Source organism: Cimex lectularius, unplaced genomic scaffold (genome assembly GCF_000648675.2).
Source record: "Cimex lectularius strain Harlan isolate CLEC.00 unplaced genomic scaffold, Clec_2.1 scaffold25, whole genome shotgun sequence".
In the NCBI taxonomy this organism is placed as follows: domain Eukaryota; kingdom Metazoa; phylum Arthropoda; class Insecta; order Hemiptera; family Cimicidae; genus Cimex; species Cimex lectularius.
The window spans coordinates 583,375-597,344 of NW_019392633.1; the positions used below are offsets into that span (position 1 = coordinate 583,375).

A 13,970-nucleotide genomic window follows, 5' to 3' on the forward strand; every position below is an offset into this window, starting at 1 on the left:
TCATCGGATTTTTGAGCTTCATCACCATTTCTACTTTAAAATCACTTTTGCAATAAATATAATTTTGAAAATTTCCTTTTATTTTTAAATAATTTGATTTATTATATATTTAATATATATAAATTGTGTTTTTAATGCATGGATAAATACACTTACGGACAAATTTAACGCATCGCAGAATTTATTTAGTTTAAAATTAATTACATTACATTTCTACATTAGTTACAGGTAATTAGGAGTTATGGTAGTCAAAATAAACAGTAAATAATACTTTTTTTATTTCCTTTTTTACTTTTGTACTAACTAATCCCATTTGCACAAAAATTAGGAAGCCATTCCATTCAGCCACACCTAAAGATTGCTTTCAACGAATCCTTTTCCTTTGTTGATATCATTTGATATTATTCTTATTCTTAAAACTTTTGCAATGGCTCCAGTCAGGCATTTGAGTGAGTATGATAGTGTCAGGGTCATAACATTATTAGAGGAAGGATACAGCCACCGCAAAGTCGCCAGAAGACTGAGTGCAAATCACCCAACAATGGGAAGGTTGCTTCGACGCTTCAGAGAAACAGATCTTCATACAAGAAGGGTCGATCTAGGTCTACAGACAAGAGAGACGATAGATTCATCTGTCATCAGGCAGCCGCAGCATTAGGAGAAAGTAGATAAAAAATCTGATAAGACAAGTCCTAAATGTTTCGATTTCCTCCAGGACAGTAAGAAGACGGCTAATAAAATTAACCTCAGGGCCGGCCACCCGGCTTGTGGACCTCTTCTTACCACAGCTCACAACATGACCATGCTTCAATTTGAACGGGAACATGTAAATCGGACATTGAAATATTGGGGGGGGGAGTCCTCTTTACAGATGAAGTGAGGGTTGGCCTCAAATCTGGAGATGGCCTACTTCAGGGTAGTACGCCCCATGCTGTATGGTTCATCAGGAGGCGTTCCACAGTAAATCATTAACGTTCTGTAATGGCAGTTCCTTGCTACTTGGGTTTTGTTGAAGGCAGCAACTCCAACTCAGCAAGCCTCGTGAAGGTATATACTACACACAAACTATGCGAATTAGATCATTCGTGATGAATGAGGGAAACAACTATTGAATTTATAGACATAACAATTTTATTTGCTATTTAACCTTAGTACAAAACACGTTCTAACCCATTTTGTTGTGTACATTTGTTGATTTTGTGTTTTCTGATGGTTTTGTGTGTATAATTGTATAATTATTTATGTGTATAATTATTTATCATGATAATATGTTTCTAAATTTGAACTTTCGTTCATATATGCGAACGCTTATTCAGAAAGTCGTGCTCCCCGCATGTATAAATTCATAATTTTAAGTTTAAATATTAACAACTAATTATCGTTTTGTAGGAATAACAGCTTTTTTTTAAAGATTCATTTTTTTTTAATTCAAAGCCGAAAAATTTGTTTATATTCATTTAATTGAGGGATTAAGGAATCCTGAGGGCTTTACTCTACAGGGTTAATTCACAACACTTTAACACAAAACCAATATGACACCACAAGAATAGTACCACACTTTATGCCCTGAAGATGACCCGAATAAAGGTCGAAACGTCGGCTAAAAAAAGTGTTTTTCTAAACTACCTCATTCTTGACCGCTCCTCACGACTTCAACAAATTAATTTACAGTTTTAAAAAAAGGTGGTGTTTGTTGGGATAAGATAGGATGGGTTTCTAGAAGTGCGGGTGCGACTGTGCAGCCTTGTCTAAAGCTCATTTATTCCGATTTTACTTCATTGACCTTTAAGCCTCATTGTTTTTGCAGTAATTATCTGATGAATTGATATTCCTTGCAAATATGTAGGGATTAGAGCCATATATAGCAGGTCATCCGCATATCTGAGTAATTTAGCAATATAGCAATCTTTCAATTACTTTCAAGGCATCCTCCACCATCCAACTGCCAGAGAGAAGAAGATAGAACTAAAAAGGCCGGCCTGCACAAGTACAAGTTTATTTATCTGGTTTGTCGGACCGAACCAGGGCGGTGCACATAACACACACACACACAAACACAAACACACACACACACACACACGAGTAAGGTAAACCGTAGTCGCTTTCGATTCAGTTCTCAGTTGACCAGGCCAACAATACATTCCACGTCTTCATAGGACGCAATCACCTAGATCAGTTTGTCACTTGCAACGTCACACAAACAAAAACAAGGAAAAACACGTGAAAAGTGCTTATTAAAAAGAAACAAACACATTCATATTACCTTATTACAAAAATTAGCACTAAAGCCAACTGATTACCTTAATTACATCCGCAGAAGAAGAACAATAAATCTTATTTGCCTCTAGCCGTTTGGGCACCGTTCCGACCGAGTTTAAACTCGTGAAACGAAATGTCGCGAAAATCACGCGTTGTCATCTTGCTAAAATTGAATTTTTCCCAAAGAATGAAATGCTCCTGAAGTAAGCAAACAATTTTGTTTGGAAGAGGATTAAAAAGTGTTAACATTCGTACTTGAGTAATTAAAAGAAAACTTGAAAACCTGCATTATTTTCCGGACAACCCAATAGTTTTAACAGAGTTTTTAAAAACAGCTCCATGTACACTTGCTTTTTCTGCCAATGGGATGTGAGGTTTAGAGGAGTTTAGATGTTAAAGAAGGCCCCATGACAAATGGGAGGAAGTATTTTCACAGTTACCACATCGAACACTGTGAAATGCTCAAACCAGGAAGACAACTGACACACGTTTCAACCCGTGGATGGACCTTGTGTGCCTGGCATAATTTCAACCATTAAATTTCTAGTCAAACAAAATATAAACGTTCCAAAGTAAAACAGATGTAAGAATTGAATTGCGGTAGTGGAACAAAAAGGAATCGCCTTTTACCGATGCTGATTTGAATTTGCCCGGGAAACGATTCGTCGAGAGTGACGCGAGTGATTGCCGGTGGAAACAGGAGACGAGACCGACTGACGGACGGACCGTCTGTTCCCCCCTTCCCGTCTTCTGCACTGTGTTAACTGTTGTCTAATCGTAAGAAAACAAAGTGGGCCGCGTTGGTGCAAATTGCATGGCCTGTCTGAGCAGAAATCCCATCCGCTCGTAAATAGTTCAACCGCTGCGCGTATCGTTGCAGAGACTGCAGTGTGCCCGACTCACGAACGTAGTGGCTGTCGTCTTAGTGCTCCTCGACCTAAGTTGTTCATGTCGTGGCTCTATTCTCGCTACGGAAACCTGTGTTGACGGTTCGCAAGGAGGAAAAAACGGCCAACCAGCCCGCCAGCCGCGTCGACAGCTATGTTGTGACATCAGCAGCAAGATCGCCTTCAAACTGGAGAATCCTACGACAGGACCATTTTTCTTTTCCTTCCGTTCCTTGCCTTTATGATGTCCTTCAAAGCTAAAACGTGCAATGTGAGTATTTTCGTAATTGGTCGCTTTGTAGTTTGTGCCATGGATAGTTAATAACATAAGTAATCGAATTTCTATTCGACGGACTTTTGACCTTCTAACTATTTAAACTAGAGTCTTATCACCATTTATAGAATTCATTTTACAATTTTCAAACGCATTGGAGTTTCTATTGCTTAACGATATTAATAACAACGATAAAACGTTAAATATGTAATATATTTGATATATGTGATATATTTGATATAATATATGTGATATATTTTATTAGGGCAAATTCATTTAAACACCCCCACCTGCCTATGGCCAATTGTAGAAGAGCACTTGTCACTTTCCTAGTCTCCATCCATGTTAATAGTTATAGCTACTCAACAGCACATTGTACTGAAACTATACTCTATCACAGTGTATAGTTATGATACGTTAGTAGCCTGTTACAAGCCACAGAAAGTTATTCTGCACAACCTGTTGTGAGGTTTGATCTGAATGCAAGACTCTGAGCAGTGCAGGGCTGACCACCGCCAAAAGAAGTTTATTGGCCTGCATCCTGCGATAAAGCAAGGGGGGGAAGTATTCATACAGTTTTGTACCCTATCCTTTATTTTGAAAGTGAAGGCGATCTTTCAATCAGTTATGAGGTTAAGCATCAACCTGACCACAGCCTAGCATTGAAATATCTGTGCCCTGTGACAAATTATCTGTTGATAGAGCATGGGGTAAAATATTCGGATAAACACTTTGCCCTTATTCACCCTGACCTTTCTGAAAGAAGTAAAGGTGAGCTTTTATCACAGAGATACTAATGGACAAGTTTAACGCACAATTAAATCCATTATCTTTCTACATTAGTTACAGGTAATTAGGTGCTATCATAGTCCAAATAAACAGTAAATAATTCTTTGTTTACTTCCCTTGTTTACTTTTGTACTGATTAATCCCAGTTGCACAAAAAGTAGCCTTATGCCCTTCCATTCGGTTATGCCTAAAGATTGCTTTGAGTGAATCTTTTTCCTTTGTTGAATCATTTGACATTATTCTTAAACCTTTTTCAGTGGCTACTGACAGGCATTTGAGTGAGACATTGTCAGGGTCATAACATTATTAGGGAGGAAGAATACAGCCAGCACAAAGTTGCCAGGAGACTGAACAAAACACTCCAATAGGAAGGGTGCTTCGGCGCTTCAAAGAAACAGGGCTTCATACTAGAAAGATCGATCTAGGTCTACGGAAGAGAGATGATAGATTCAGCTTTCTTCAGGCTCTACGAAACTGCTGCATTACAGGAAATGAGATAAGAAAATGTGAAATGTTTCAATTTCTTCCAAGACTGTAAGAAGGCTCAATGAAAATAGCCTCAGGGCACCTGGCTCATGGAACTCTTCTTACCACAGCTCATAAAAAGGCCAGGCTTCAGTTCACACAGGAACATGTGAATTGGACATTAGAAGATTAGGGATGAGTTCAGTTAACCGATGAGGTCAGAATTGGCCTCAAATATTTTGATAGGCGTAGTGTGTCCAATGCTTTATGGTTCTACAGTGGTCCTTTTTCTGGGATAGTATTTCTTTAGATGCTTGCACCAATTACTTGTGCATGGAAGATCTCCATACTTCACAGAGCACTTATGAGACATAATCAAAGAACATGTAGTTCCATTTGCCCCCACATCGATGAAAGATTGTTGCTAATGCAAGGTAATGCCAGGCCCCAAAGAGCGTATTGTACCTACTACCTGAATGATGTTGGATTGAGTGCTTGCATGTGGCCAGTGCGAAGTCCAGATTTGCACCCTTGAAAAGTCGGAAACGGCTGTTCTTGATGAATGGGAAAGAATTCCTCAGGATTTTACCTGAAATCTTATCAAAGGAATGCAACAGAATTTAATGGGTGTTGTGATGCATGCCAAAAGTGGAAATACACAGTATTAAAGGGTACAAAAAAGTTTTTTTTCTTTACTCAATAATTAATTATCTTTTTAGAATTAGGTAATAAACATTTTCTTTTTAAAGTCTGATTTTTTTCAACCAAACCTATTTTTGGTATGCAAAATGCAAATAAAACTAAATACATGTAAATTTAAGGGTGGTGCGATAATTTTATCCATCAGTGATTTTGATATGCCTGGTAAACTTTCCCTTTCATACTGGATTCTCTTAGGAAACAACAGACTCCATTTGCAGAAAATGATTGTCTCCGTTGTACTTCACTTAATTTTGATGTTCCAGTTGTAAAAAAAAAGTCTTTATTTTACAAGGGTTGCAACAGCAGAGGTCATATCGTTGACACCATGTTAAAGTGACGAATGTGAAAAATCGCTTTTTTTTTTTCGTTCGTTTACCGTTGCATTCTATGAGGCCCACCTTGTGGTAAAATATTGAATCTATACGGTGACCGGTAGACCGAAATCTGTAATGTCATTTTTACGAATCTCTAGCTTCATTAGATTATGGGTAAATCGGTTTTTTGGCTCTCCTGAAAAGTGGAGAAATCCATATTCGTCACTTTAACATGGTGTCAACGATATCAAGCATTGGTATGTCAATGTTTTTCACAAAAAGCCTATTTATAAGTATGTAGAAGGATCTGAACCCGAGACTTTTACCTTTAGTGATGGGCGCCTTGTCAACATCTAAATTGTAAATTGGGCCCCTTTCATAAAAACTTCCACTGCTCAATATTGTGTACATCCTTCAGGAGTGAGTAGAAAACAATATCATCAGCCTATTATGACATTTTGTGGCTGCAAATCCGGAAACAGTTTGATTGTGCTAGTTCATTTCTGAAAAAAAGTGCAAACCTTAAATAAAGTAGTTTACATTTAGAGTTGATAATGGGTTTCAAAAACCTGTGAGTGGAGCTGCAGACCCAGTAAGTGACCCTGGGCCGGTTCAACATGTAGTTAACATTTTCTACCAATTAATATATTTGTGAGGTTCTTTTGAAATTCCTACAACCTAGTAAATTGAAAAGAAAAGTTTTTTATAATTAACAGTTCATTCAAAAAAATAATAATAATATAACGGCCCTTTCAAATTTAAGGCATTGTCTTTGTTTGAAATAAAATTATGAATGGGAAGTAAATATCTACTGACTGTATACTGATTGGTGATTGATTATAAGTTGGCAAACTAATGACTCTTTTAATAACAAGTATGTACAATCTACATAGCATATTGTAATTGACAGTTTTATTCAAATTTACTAATTTGACAAGGCAACAATCAAGTATCCTTTACATTGAAAAAATTTCTATGATATTTTTAACTCAAATTTAAAACAAAATTCAATAAATAATTAATCCTAAACTAAAATTATTGTTTCATGTCATAGTTTTATGAATTATCTCATTAAGTAATATATATTTTGTAATAAAAATTTCAGTTTTCATTGACAAGATGTCATAATATTATGTATAGACTATTGACTATCATGTTATTGAAGCTGTATTGCAGTTGTGTTCAACAAATATTTCTAAATGTACTTTCAGTTATATCCTCAACTCTCCTTGGGAGTGTAAACTTTCATTTTACATTGACAATTCTTTTTTGTTTAATTGTGTGTTCAGGGATGCGGATGCCATTGTCAAGAATGTGGTGATCATTCAGGTCTTCATCTCCATGTAGAAATTGAAAACTTAAAACAGCAATTGATCGAAAAAGAGAATCACATTTTAACTATGGAAACTAATTTCTTAAAGGAAGCTGACAAGTTTCCAAATGGTGAAATGGCAGCTATTTCTGAGGAGCTTCTAACATGGCAGGATAAATATTCGAGGTATGAATTCATAGTATTTGGAAAAAAGCGAGACAAATATGGAAATCAGTTAATTAATTTGTGATAGAAATATTTTTCACATTTCTATGTCTAAACATTTCCTTGTTTTTCAAAATCGTAAACCATTTTCTGCCTATAAAATTACAAGTTTTTTTTTTTTTTCAGGCTATATGAAGCGCATAAAAGGGTTCAAAAAGTAAACCAGAATCTGGAAGACAAACTTTTGAGAATTGTCGATAAATGTGAGACTGAAAAAAATGCATTAACAAGTGAAGTATCTAATTTAACAAAACGTTTAGTCGATGAGAAGTTCAATGTCAGCCGACTCCAAGAAGAAAATGTACGTAAGCCATTGACTATCAAAATTCTTTTGGTTGAAATATTAAATTTGTTAACAGGAGAGGTACCGAAACGATGTAAATTTAGCAATACAGTTACTCCAGTGCAAACCTTCGAATTTTGTTTCTCAAAAATATGACTCTGTGAGTAATTAATTTTTTGTGGTATATATATGTTATTAATTAAAGCTAGGTTTCTATAAATTCAAATGTTTGTGGATATTTATGTTATTCATTTAAATTTTTTTTGAAGTTGCCAAGTGAGATGCAGCAAAAAGTGAGGACTTATATCTCAAGTAAGAGGAGACAATCTGATGGGAATGGGAATATTCCTCCCAAAGCAGAAATGAAAACCATTAAAGTACCGATACCCACTTACCCTCCAACAGCAATGGTTTACTCTGTAAACAAAGGAACTATAGGTGAATAAAACCTTTTGATTTGTCACTTCTTACGCATCAATTATAACAAGTAGAAAGATAGTACTTATGTGGGTTTATGCCAAACAGCGACACTTTATTATTTGTAGTAATGCAACTATTTTATTTCATCACTACACTAATTATCTCAGAATAAGAATTAAGTTCGCACTTTAATACTTATCAGGGGATTAATAAAAATTCTAAAAGACAGATTATCCAGAATTATTTGCAGAAAGCATTCATACAGGGAGGCCGCGGTAGCCGAGTGGTTAAGGCGTCAGACTCGATCCCCACCATCGCCCCTGGACTTTTCTGACGCCTAAGGGGACCGGTGGCCGCAATTGAAAGAAATTGACACGGCACTCATCAATGGAAGGGGCGGGATCGGATCTCAGCGACCCTGAATTTGGTCCCAACTCCCTTCAAAAATGAGTTTCTTCGATGGAAGAACACCGCTACAACGGGGGCTGAAGTTCACATTTGTGTTGCGAGCCCTCCCCCCAAAATATGGAGCCAGGGATAAAGTACAATAAGCTGTACAGCTGATCAGGAGGGAACTCCTCCCAGTCCCTGGTATCCAGAAGAAAAAAAAAGCATTCATACAAGAAAGTACACACGTTTTAAATAAATTATTATTGACAACATATGAAACGACCATAAAAGTAGACAAAAAGTATATATTATATCATACAACTATATGTTTATGTTGAAGAAGAAGGAAATAAAAAAAATGTAATTAATAGTTACTTTTGCATATATAAGCATTATAAATATTTTTAAAATGGACTTGGCTCTTGACCTCAGTCATGGGTTCAATTCTCACTATCGCTTCTGGCCCATTTTCAACATGACCCTTCCCTCCTTGGCTAATATGCAAAGGTCATAAGGCCATAAAAATGTGTGTGTTTGTGCATATATATTTAATTATTTGCAAACCTTTTCAATAAATTATTTTTTTATTTAATCTCTAATTCACACATTTACTGCGGTCCAATTTGGCCCAAACACCCTGTAGATTTAATTACTGTTAAATAATAACATCCATGTCAACACTTTGTCAACCCATAGACTGAGCAAAAAGGGTTTGTTAAAAAAAAAAATTGTAATTATGACAGAGCCGCTGGATTCGAACCCGGGACCTTTAGCGGTGTGTCAACGCCTTAACTGTTGTGGCCAATGACACCCCCTGTCAACTGCATTTAACGTGTTAAGAAATGATGATAAAAACCAAAAATTAATTAATTTACATATAAAATGCATAACTGTGTATTATTAATAATTTTGGTTTTATTTTCTTCATTTATTTAATACATTATGGATTATTGTTATTACATATATATATTTTTATAGGCCATTTAAGAAGGCACGTTGTTTTCTATTAGTTAACGAAATAACTTTTTTCGTGAATTAAAGTTGCATCATTTAATAACAAAATGACCTGCCTTATAAACCAGTCTTTAAAAATAAAAATAAAAAATATTTTTTATTATCCTTCTTATTCCTTTGTGGATCAGTTATATTAAATCATTGTTGTTAGGCCATATATTCAGAAGGTGCATTAATTATTCAATTAGAACTTTTTACGCTGCAATGTTATGGCACTCTAACCCATATTTATACAATTATATTTCTTGAAATTATATAAAAATAATGCTAAAAGCAAAACTAGCAGAATACCAACAGCCAACATGTCAATGGTTGCCTAGGAATATAGCACAGGATTGCAAACAGAAACATGGCAGAACAAATAAGTGTTAAATTTACCCATCCACCTTTATTTAAAACTAGCTTTTTAACCCAGCATTGCCTAGGGAGATAATAAAAAGTGTTATTTTTGTATTTTGTAAATCCTGACACCCGTTATTTGTTATATTGCCCATTTTAGTCTCTAAACCCACCTGACACTAATAAAAACAAAGTGTGAAAGTTTCATTGATATTGATTCAATAGTTTTCATTTTTACCATCAACACATATACAAACATTCAATTTTATGTAGAAAAACGGTCTAAAAACAATGATTTGATACAATAATAATGATTTATTTAATAATTATTTGACCTTAGTATTACTAGTTAGTGATTTTGTTATTATTTTAGAAAAAGATGTAAACGCAGAGGAAAAATCAAACCATCAGCCTGTTGATATAGTTTCGGCGGCAATAATGGCTAAAGTGTTAGAAGAAAGAGAAAAGGAGCGTTCGCAAACAAAGCATTGTGATACTTGCACTTGCTCTAAACATAAAAGCACAAAATCAACACAAACTCTCGGCGATCCACCTAATAAGAGCATCAGCACTGCCGTCTTGCCTTTTATCAAATCAAATAAATTAATTCTAACAAGTAACAGTATCGGTGTGCGAGCGAGGTCGGTAGAAAAGGACAAATTCGCTACCTCTGATTGTTCGCTTCTTTCAGCCAACAGGAATTCCAAGCTGAATAACTATTCTGACAACTGGGAAAATGAATCGGAAACGGCGACCGACCTCAGGGGAAGAAAATCACCGGTAGGAGTCACAGAAGGCATCCTCGTCAACATTGACTCAACGGAGAATTCATCAATAAACAGTGCAACAAGTGAATGTAGTTCATTGAGTTGGCAGAGTAAAATGGAAAACACACAGACTCCACGACTGGAGAATAGCATGGATAGTGATTTAATTAGTTTCGATAGGCCATTAAATAAAACTAATGAAAGTGAGCAACGAATCACCGGTCCTAGGCATTGTTCAGTCCGTATGCAGGTAGGTTCGAACAATATTTTATTGGACAATGTTGTTGACCCTTACACTCCAGTTTTATACAGAGGTAAAAATTCTGATCCACTTGTGCACACCTCCAGGTCAAGATCAGGTTCTAGCCATTCCAGTAGTGATGAGCCTGTTGTGCACGCTAAAAAATCAGGTTTCCGCACAGAGACAGAAATTTAGTTACACTTTTCCAATCATTGTTTTCTGACTAAATGAATTATTAAAAAGAAAAATGACTGTTTTTTTAACTGCTCGAATTGCTCATTCTTCCATTGTATAAAACGTTTTATCTGAAATGTGGTTGTGGAGGATATTTTCTAAATTCGATTGTATCATAATGTGAAGTAAGAAATGAAATGCATTTATATTGAGCTGATAAATTGGCAGTTTGAACCATCTTAAAAGGGTGTCTGGCAACAATTGCAGGTTAATTTTGTAGGTGTTAATTTTTTTTTTTAATTATCATTAATTTTCATCTTCATTATCTCTTTGATCACTTTCTTAATCCATCATTCAAATAAAATTTGTAGCAAATAAAGCAACTGCCGATCATCTTTTGCAAAAAATATATTTCCTAACAATTGAGAATTTTTTTTAACAAAATATTCTAATAATAAAATGGAAAATAAAATTTCAGCCTTAAAATTAAATAATTCAAGATATAAGTGTAGAAGGACAAGGAAATAAGTAGTACTTTGTTAAAATACCATATTTTACTTAAGCAATAAAATTTCAACATCAGTTTCAGAGAAGGAACAATTATTTATATATTTTAATGTTTAATGTGTTTATCGAGCGAAGAATAACTTGCCCTATCTGCTCTAGAAAATATTTCATTAAAAAGTATAATTATGGTGAAATTTAAATCTTGGTTGATTTCTTGTTAAAATAATCAGCACACCATTTTATTTTATTCTGTATTATTTATTTATTTTATTTTTGTGTGTTTGTTTTTGTATGTATTTATATATAATTTATTTTTCTTTCTTTTTTTTCCCCTAGGCAGAAGTTTAAGTTCTGAACGAGAATGTGAGCAGAAGCTAGGCACCCTGGAATTAATTTCTTTTAAAGAAAACCAAATTAATAGAAATTGAGATCAATGCTTATTGTCTTCCCTTATTATATAAAATTCATAGTACTAAGGGATATTTCACAACTGATACAATTAATTTATTTTGTGATAAAAGAAAGGGGCTAAGACTTTATATATTAGTGTATTCATACGTATAGTCCTGGTCGATTTTATAAAGAGAGTACTTAAATTTTTAATTGGAACTCAAATTTAAATAAACTTATAATTGCAATCAGTGGAAAATAGTCAAATTCATCTCACAAAAGTGCCTAACAATTCTGTTTCTTTTCAAAACAAATTATAAAAGGCATAATTTAAATTATGCTTTAATTAAGGAGTGGTAATCTAAATAAAACAAACTATGAATGAAGTGTGTATTTCTACAGAATGTGAAAACAGATTTAGAGTTTCCAATTATAAAAATTTTATTTAATGTACTGAAGAAAAAAACTAAATCGGTCATCCATTTTGATAATGGATAATCTTGTGCCAAATAATAGCGATCCGTTTCTTCATCATATTTGTACAAAATTTCTTTAAAATTTGCGTATGTAACTGTGATTTAATAACCAGATAAACAAACAATTACTTTTAACAATTACCTATAAAAATAAAAAGACATGTACTTCGGTGATTAATGTTTTTATGACAACTATAATTATTCAATGTTAATATAGTGGCATTGACTCATTGTGATATTTATTTTGTATATTTTGTTCTATACCAAAAATATTAATTATATGTAATTTCTAAAAGCTAACTAGTTAAACAATTGTTTGCATTTTCTTTTTTGTTTTGTTTGTGTTATTGTTTTACATTATAGTTTTGCTATGTTGATAAATGAATCATGCTTGCAATAAACAAATATATTTTAATTAATAAAAATTATTTCTTGTTAAAAGCAAACAACATACCTTTCCAGGAACTGACAAGTGATTCATATTACATTTTTATATAAGATCAATCAAGAAAATTGATCTTTTATCTGTTACGGGTGTTGGTTAAGGGTCTAAATTTTAAATAGCAAATATCCTTCGTTCTTAATACTTCTATAATTTCATGAAAATTGTTTAAGTAATGACACAAAATTAAAATGAATGTGTTAGAAGAAATAAGGTTCTCATTCTTTCTTTTTTCCAATAAATGCACATGTTGACTATACCAAGGTCAATTTTCATACTTTCTCCTAAGTCTTTCTTAAAATAAAAAATACGACTATATTGGTTCATCATATAGCAACCATCAGATTTTTATTCTGATTGTGACATTTAAAAAAAGTCATGTATAAATGTCAATTATTTTATTAATTGTTTAAATAAACGTCCTCAAGAAAGATTGCAAAAAATCTGTACTGTTCTTTGTTAGTCCTCAATTGGTCACTTTTTAGGACAAAAAAATGATGTTGAAATCAAAATATGCCATCCAAGTGATAAAATTTTTATTTGTTAGTTGAAAGCAATTGATATTGCTTGGTTTATTGCAATGGTAAGTTTAATTTATCATAATTAATATGCAGTAACATTAGGTTTTAAACATTTAAAAAAAATTAAATCTATGAATTGGACATATAGCTTTAAGAGACAAATCTGCATCCTCAGGACAAAACAGAATAACCACTTTTGCCAGTGCACTAACTTATTGTTTCATCACCGAAAACTGCAAATTTTAAGAGCTGACTCACCCACCCTATCACCAAGCATAAATTCATACAATAATCACATATGAAATGTCGGTTTTGAAGCCAAGAGAAAGAAAGAAGTTTATAATTCTCAGTGAACTGGTCAAGAAGACACTCAATTAATGAATTGAAGCATCCTCTTGGTATTATGTGATGTAGAATTGCTTATTGACGGTATTAAAATACTAGCAACTGAAAAACAGCACAACTTTTCTAGTTACCTGGTAATAAGAGCCTTTCCAACTTTTTTCAATATATTTATGAGATTTTTTTTTTATAGATAAAAATTATGCTTTTATTTTTTGTTTTTTTAAGGTAGAGTTAAGTATTTAAAATGTTTCAAGAAATAAATTTCTCGAAATTAGCACATTGCCAAAACATAGAAGAAAATTACAATTAATTAAGGTTTTTTGGTTGAGATAAAAAAGTCAATGGCACAAGCGGGATTCGAACCCACGATCTTCGGCTAGATACACCGCTGCTCTAACCACTTGAGCTATCGTGACCTCGATCCACTTGGAAAC

General features: G+C 33.8%; 1 protein-coding gene and 1 long non-coding RNA gene across 3 annotated transcripts; one reads left to right on the forward strand and one right to left on the reverse strand.

Annotated features, from left to right (window-relative positions):
- Window positions 1-301: 301 nt before the first annotated feature.
- On the reverse strand, window positions 302-2,727 carry LOC112126165. The gene is made up of 3 exons (XR_002909815.1): window positions 2,543-2,727; window positions 2,301-2,457; window positions 302-1,054 (listed from the first exon to the last, which is right to left on the reverse strand). It is a non-coding gene; the product is annotated as an uncharacterized LOC112126165 (long non-coding RNA).
- A 144-nt stretch (window positions 2,728-2,871) lies between these two features.
- On the forward strand, window positions 2,872-11,797 carry LOC106668780. Of its 2 annotated transcripts, XM_014397868.1 has the most exons (7): window positions 2,872-3,417; window positions 6,980-7,188; window positions 7,354-7,528; window positions 7,587-7,670; window positions 7,780-7,948; window positions 10,047-10,690; window positions 11,699-11,797. In XM_014397868.1, the coding sequence occupies exons 1-7, from the start codon at window positions 3,388-3,390 to the stop codon at window positions 11,708-11,710; spliced, it is 1,323 nt and encodes a 440-aa protein (XP_014253354.1). In that variant the 5' UTR covers window positions 2,872-3,387; the 3' UTR covers window positions 11,711-11,797. The 2 variants fall into 2 exon arrangements, with proteins under 2 accessions (XP_014253354.1, XP_014253353.1); XM_014397867.2 differs by lacking the exon at window positions 11,699-11,797 and having other exon boundaries at window positions 3,310-3,417; window positions 10,047-11,642.
- The last annotated feature ends 2,173 nt before the right edge of the window (window positions 11,798-13,970 follow it).

Bases quoted from the DNA above. Each gene is read 5' to 3' on its own strand.
- LOC106668780 (XM_014397867.2), top strand. From the start codon at position 3,388: ATGATGTCCTTCAAAGCTAAAACGTGCAAT. The intron at 7,529-7,586 runs GTACGTAAGCCA...ATTTGTTAACAG, and splicing joins GCCGACTCCAAGAAGAAAAT to GAGAGGTACCGAAACGATGT. The intron at 7,949-10,046 runs GTGAATAAAACC...TTATTATTTTAG, and splicing joins TGTAAACAAAGGAACTATAG to AAAAAGATGTAAACGCAGAG.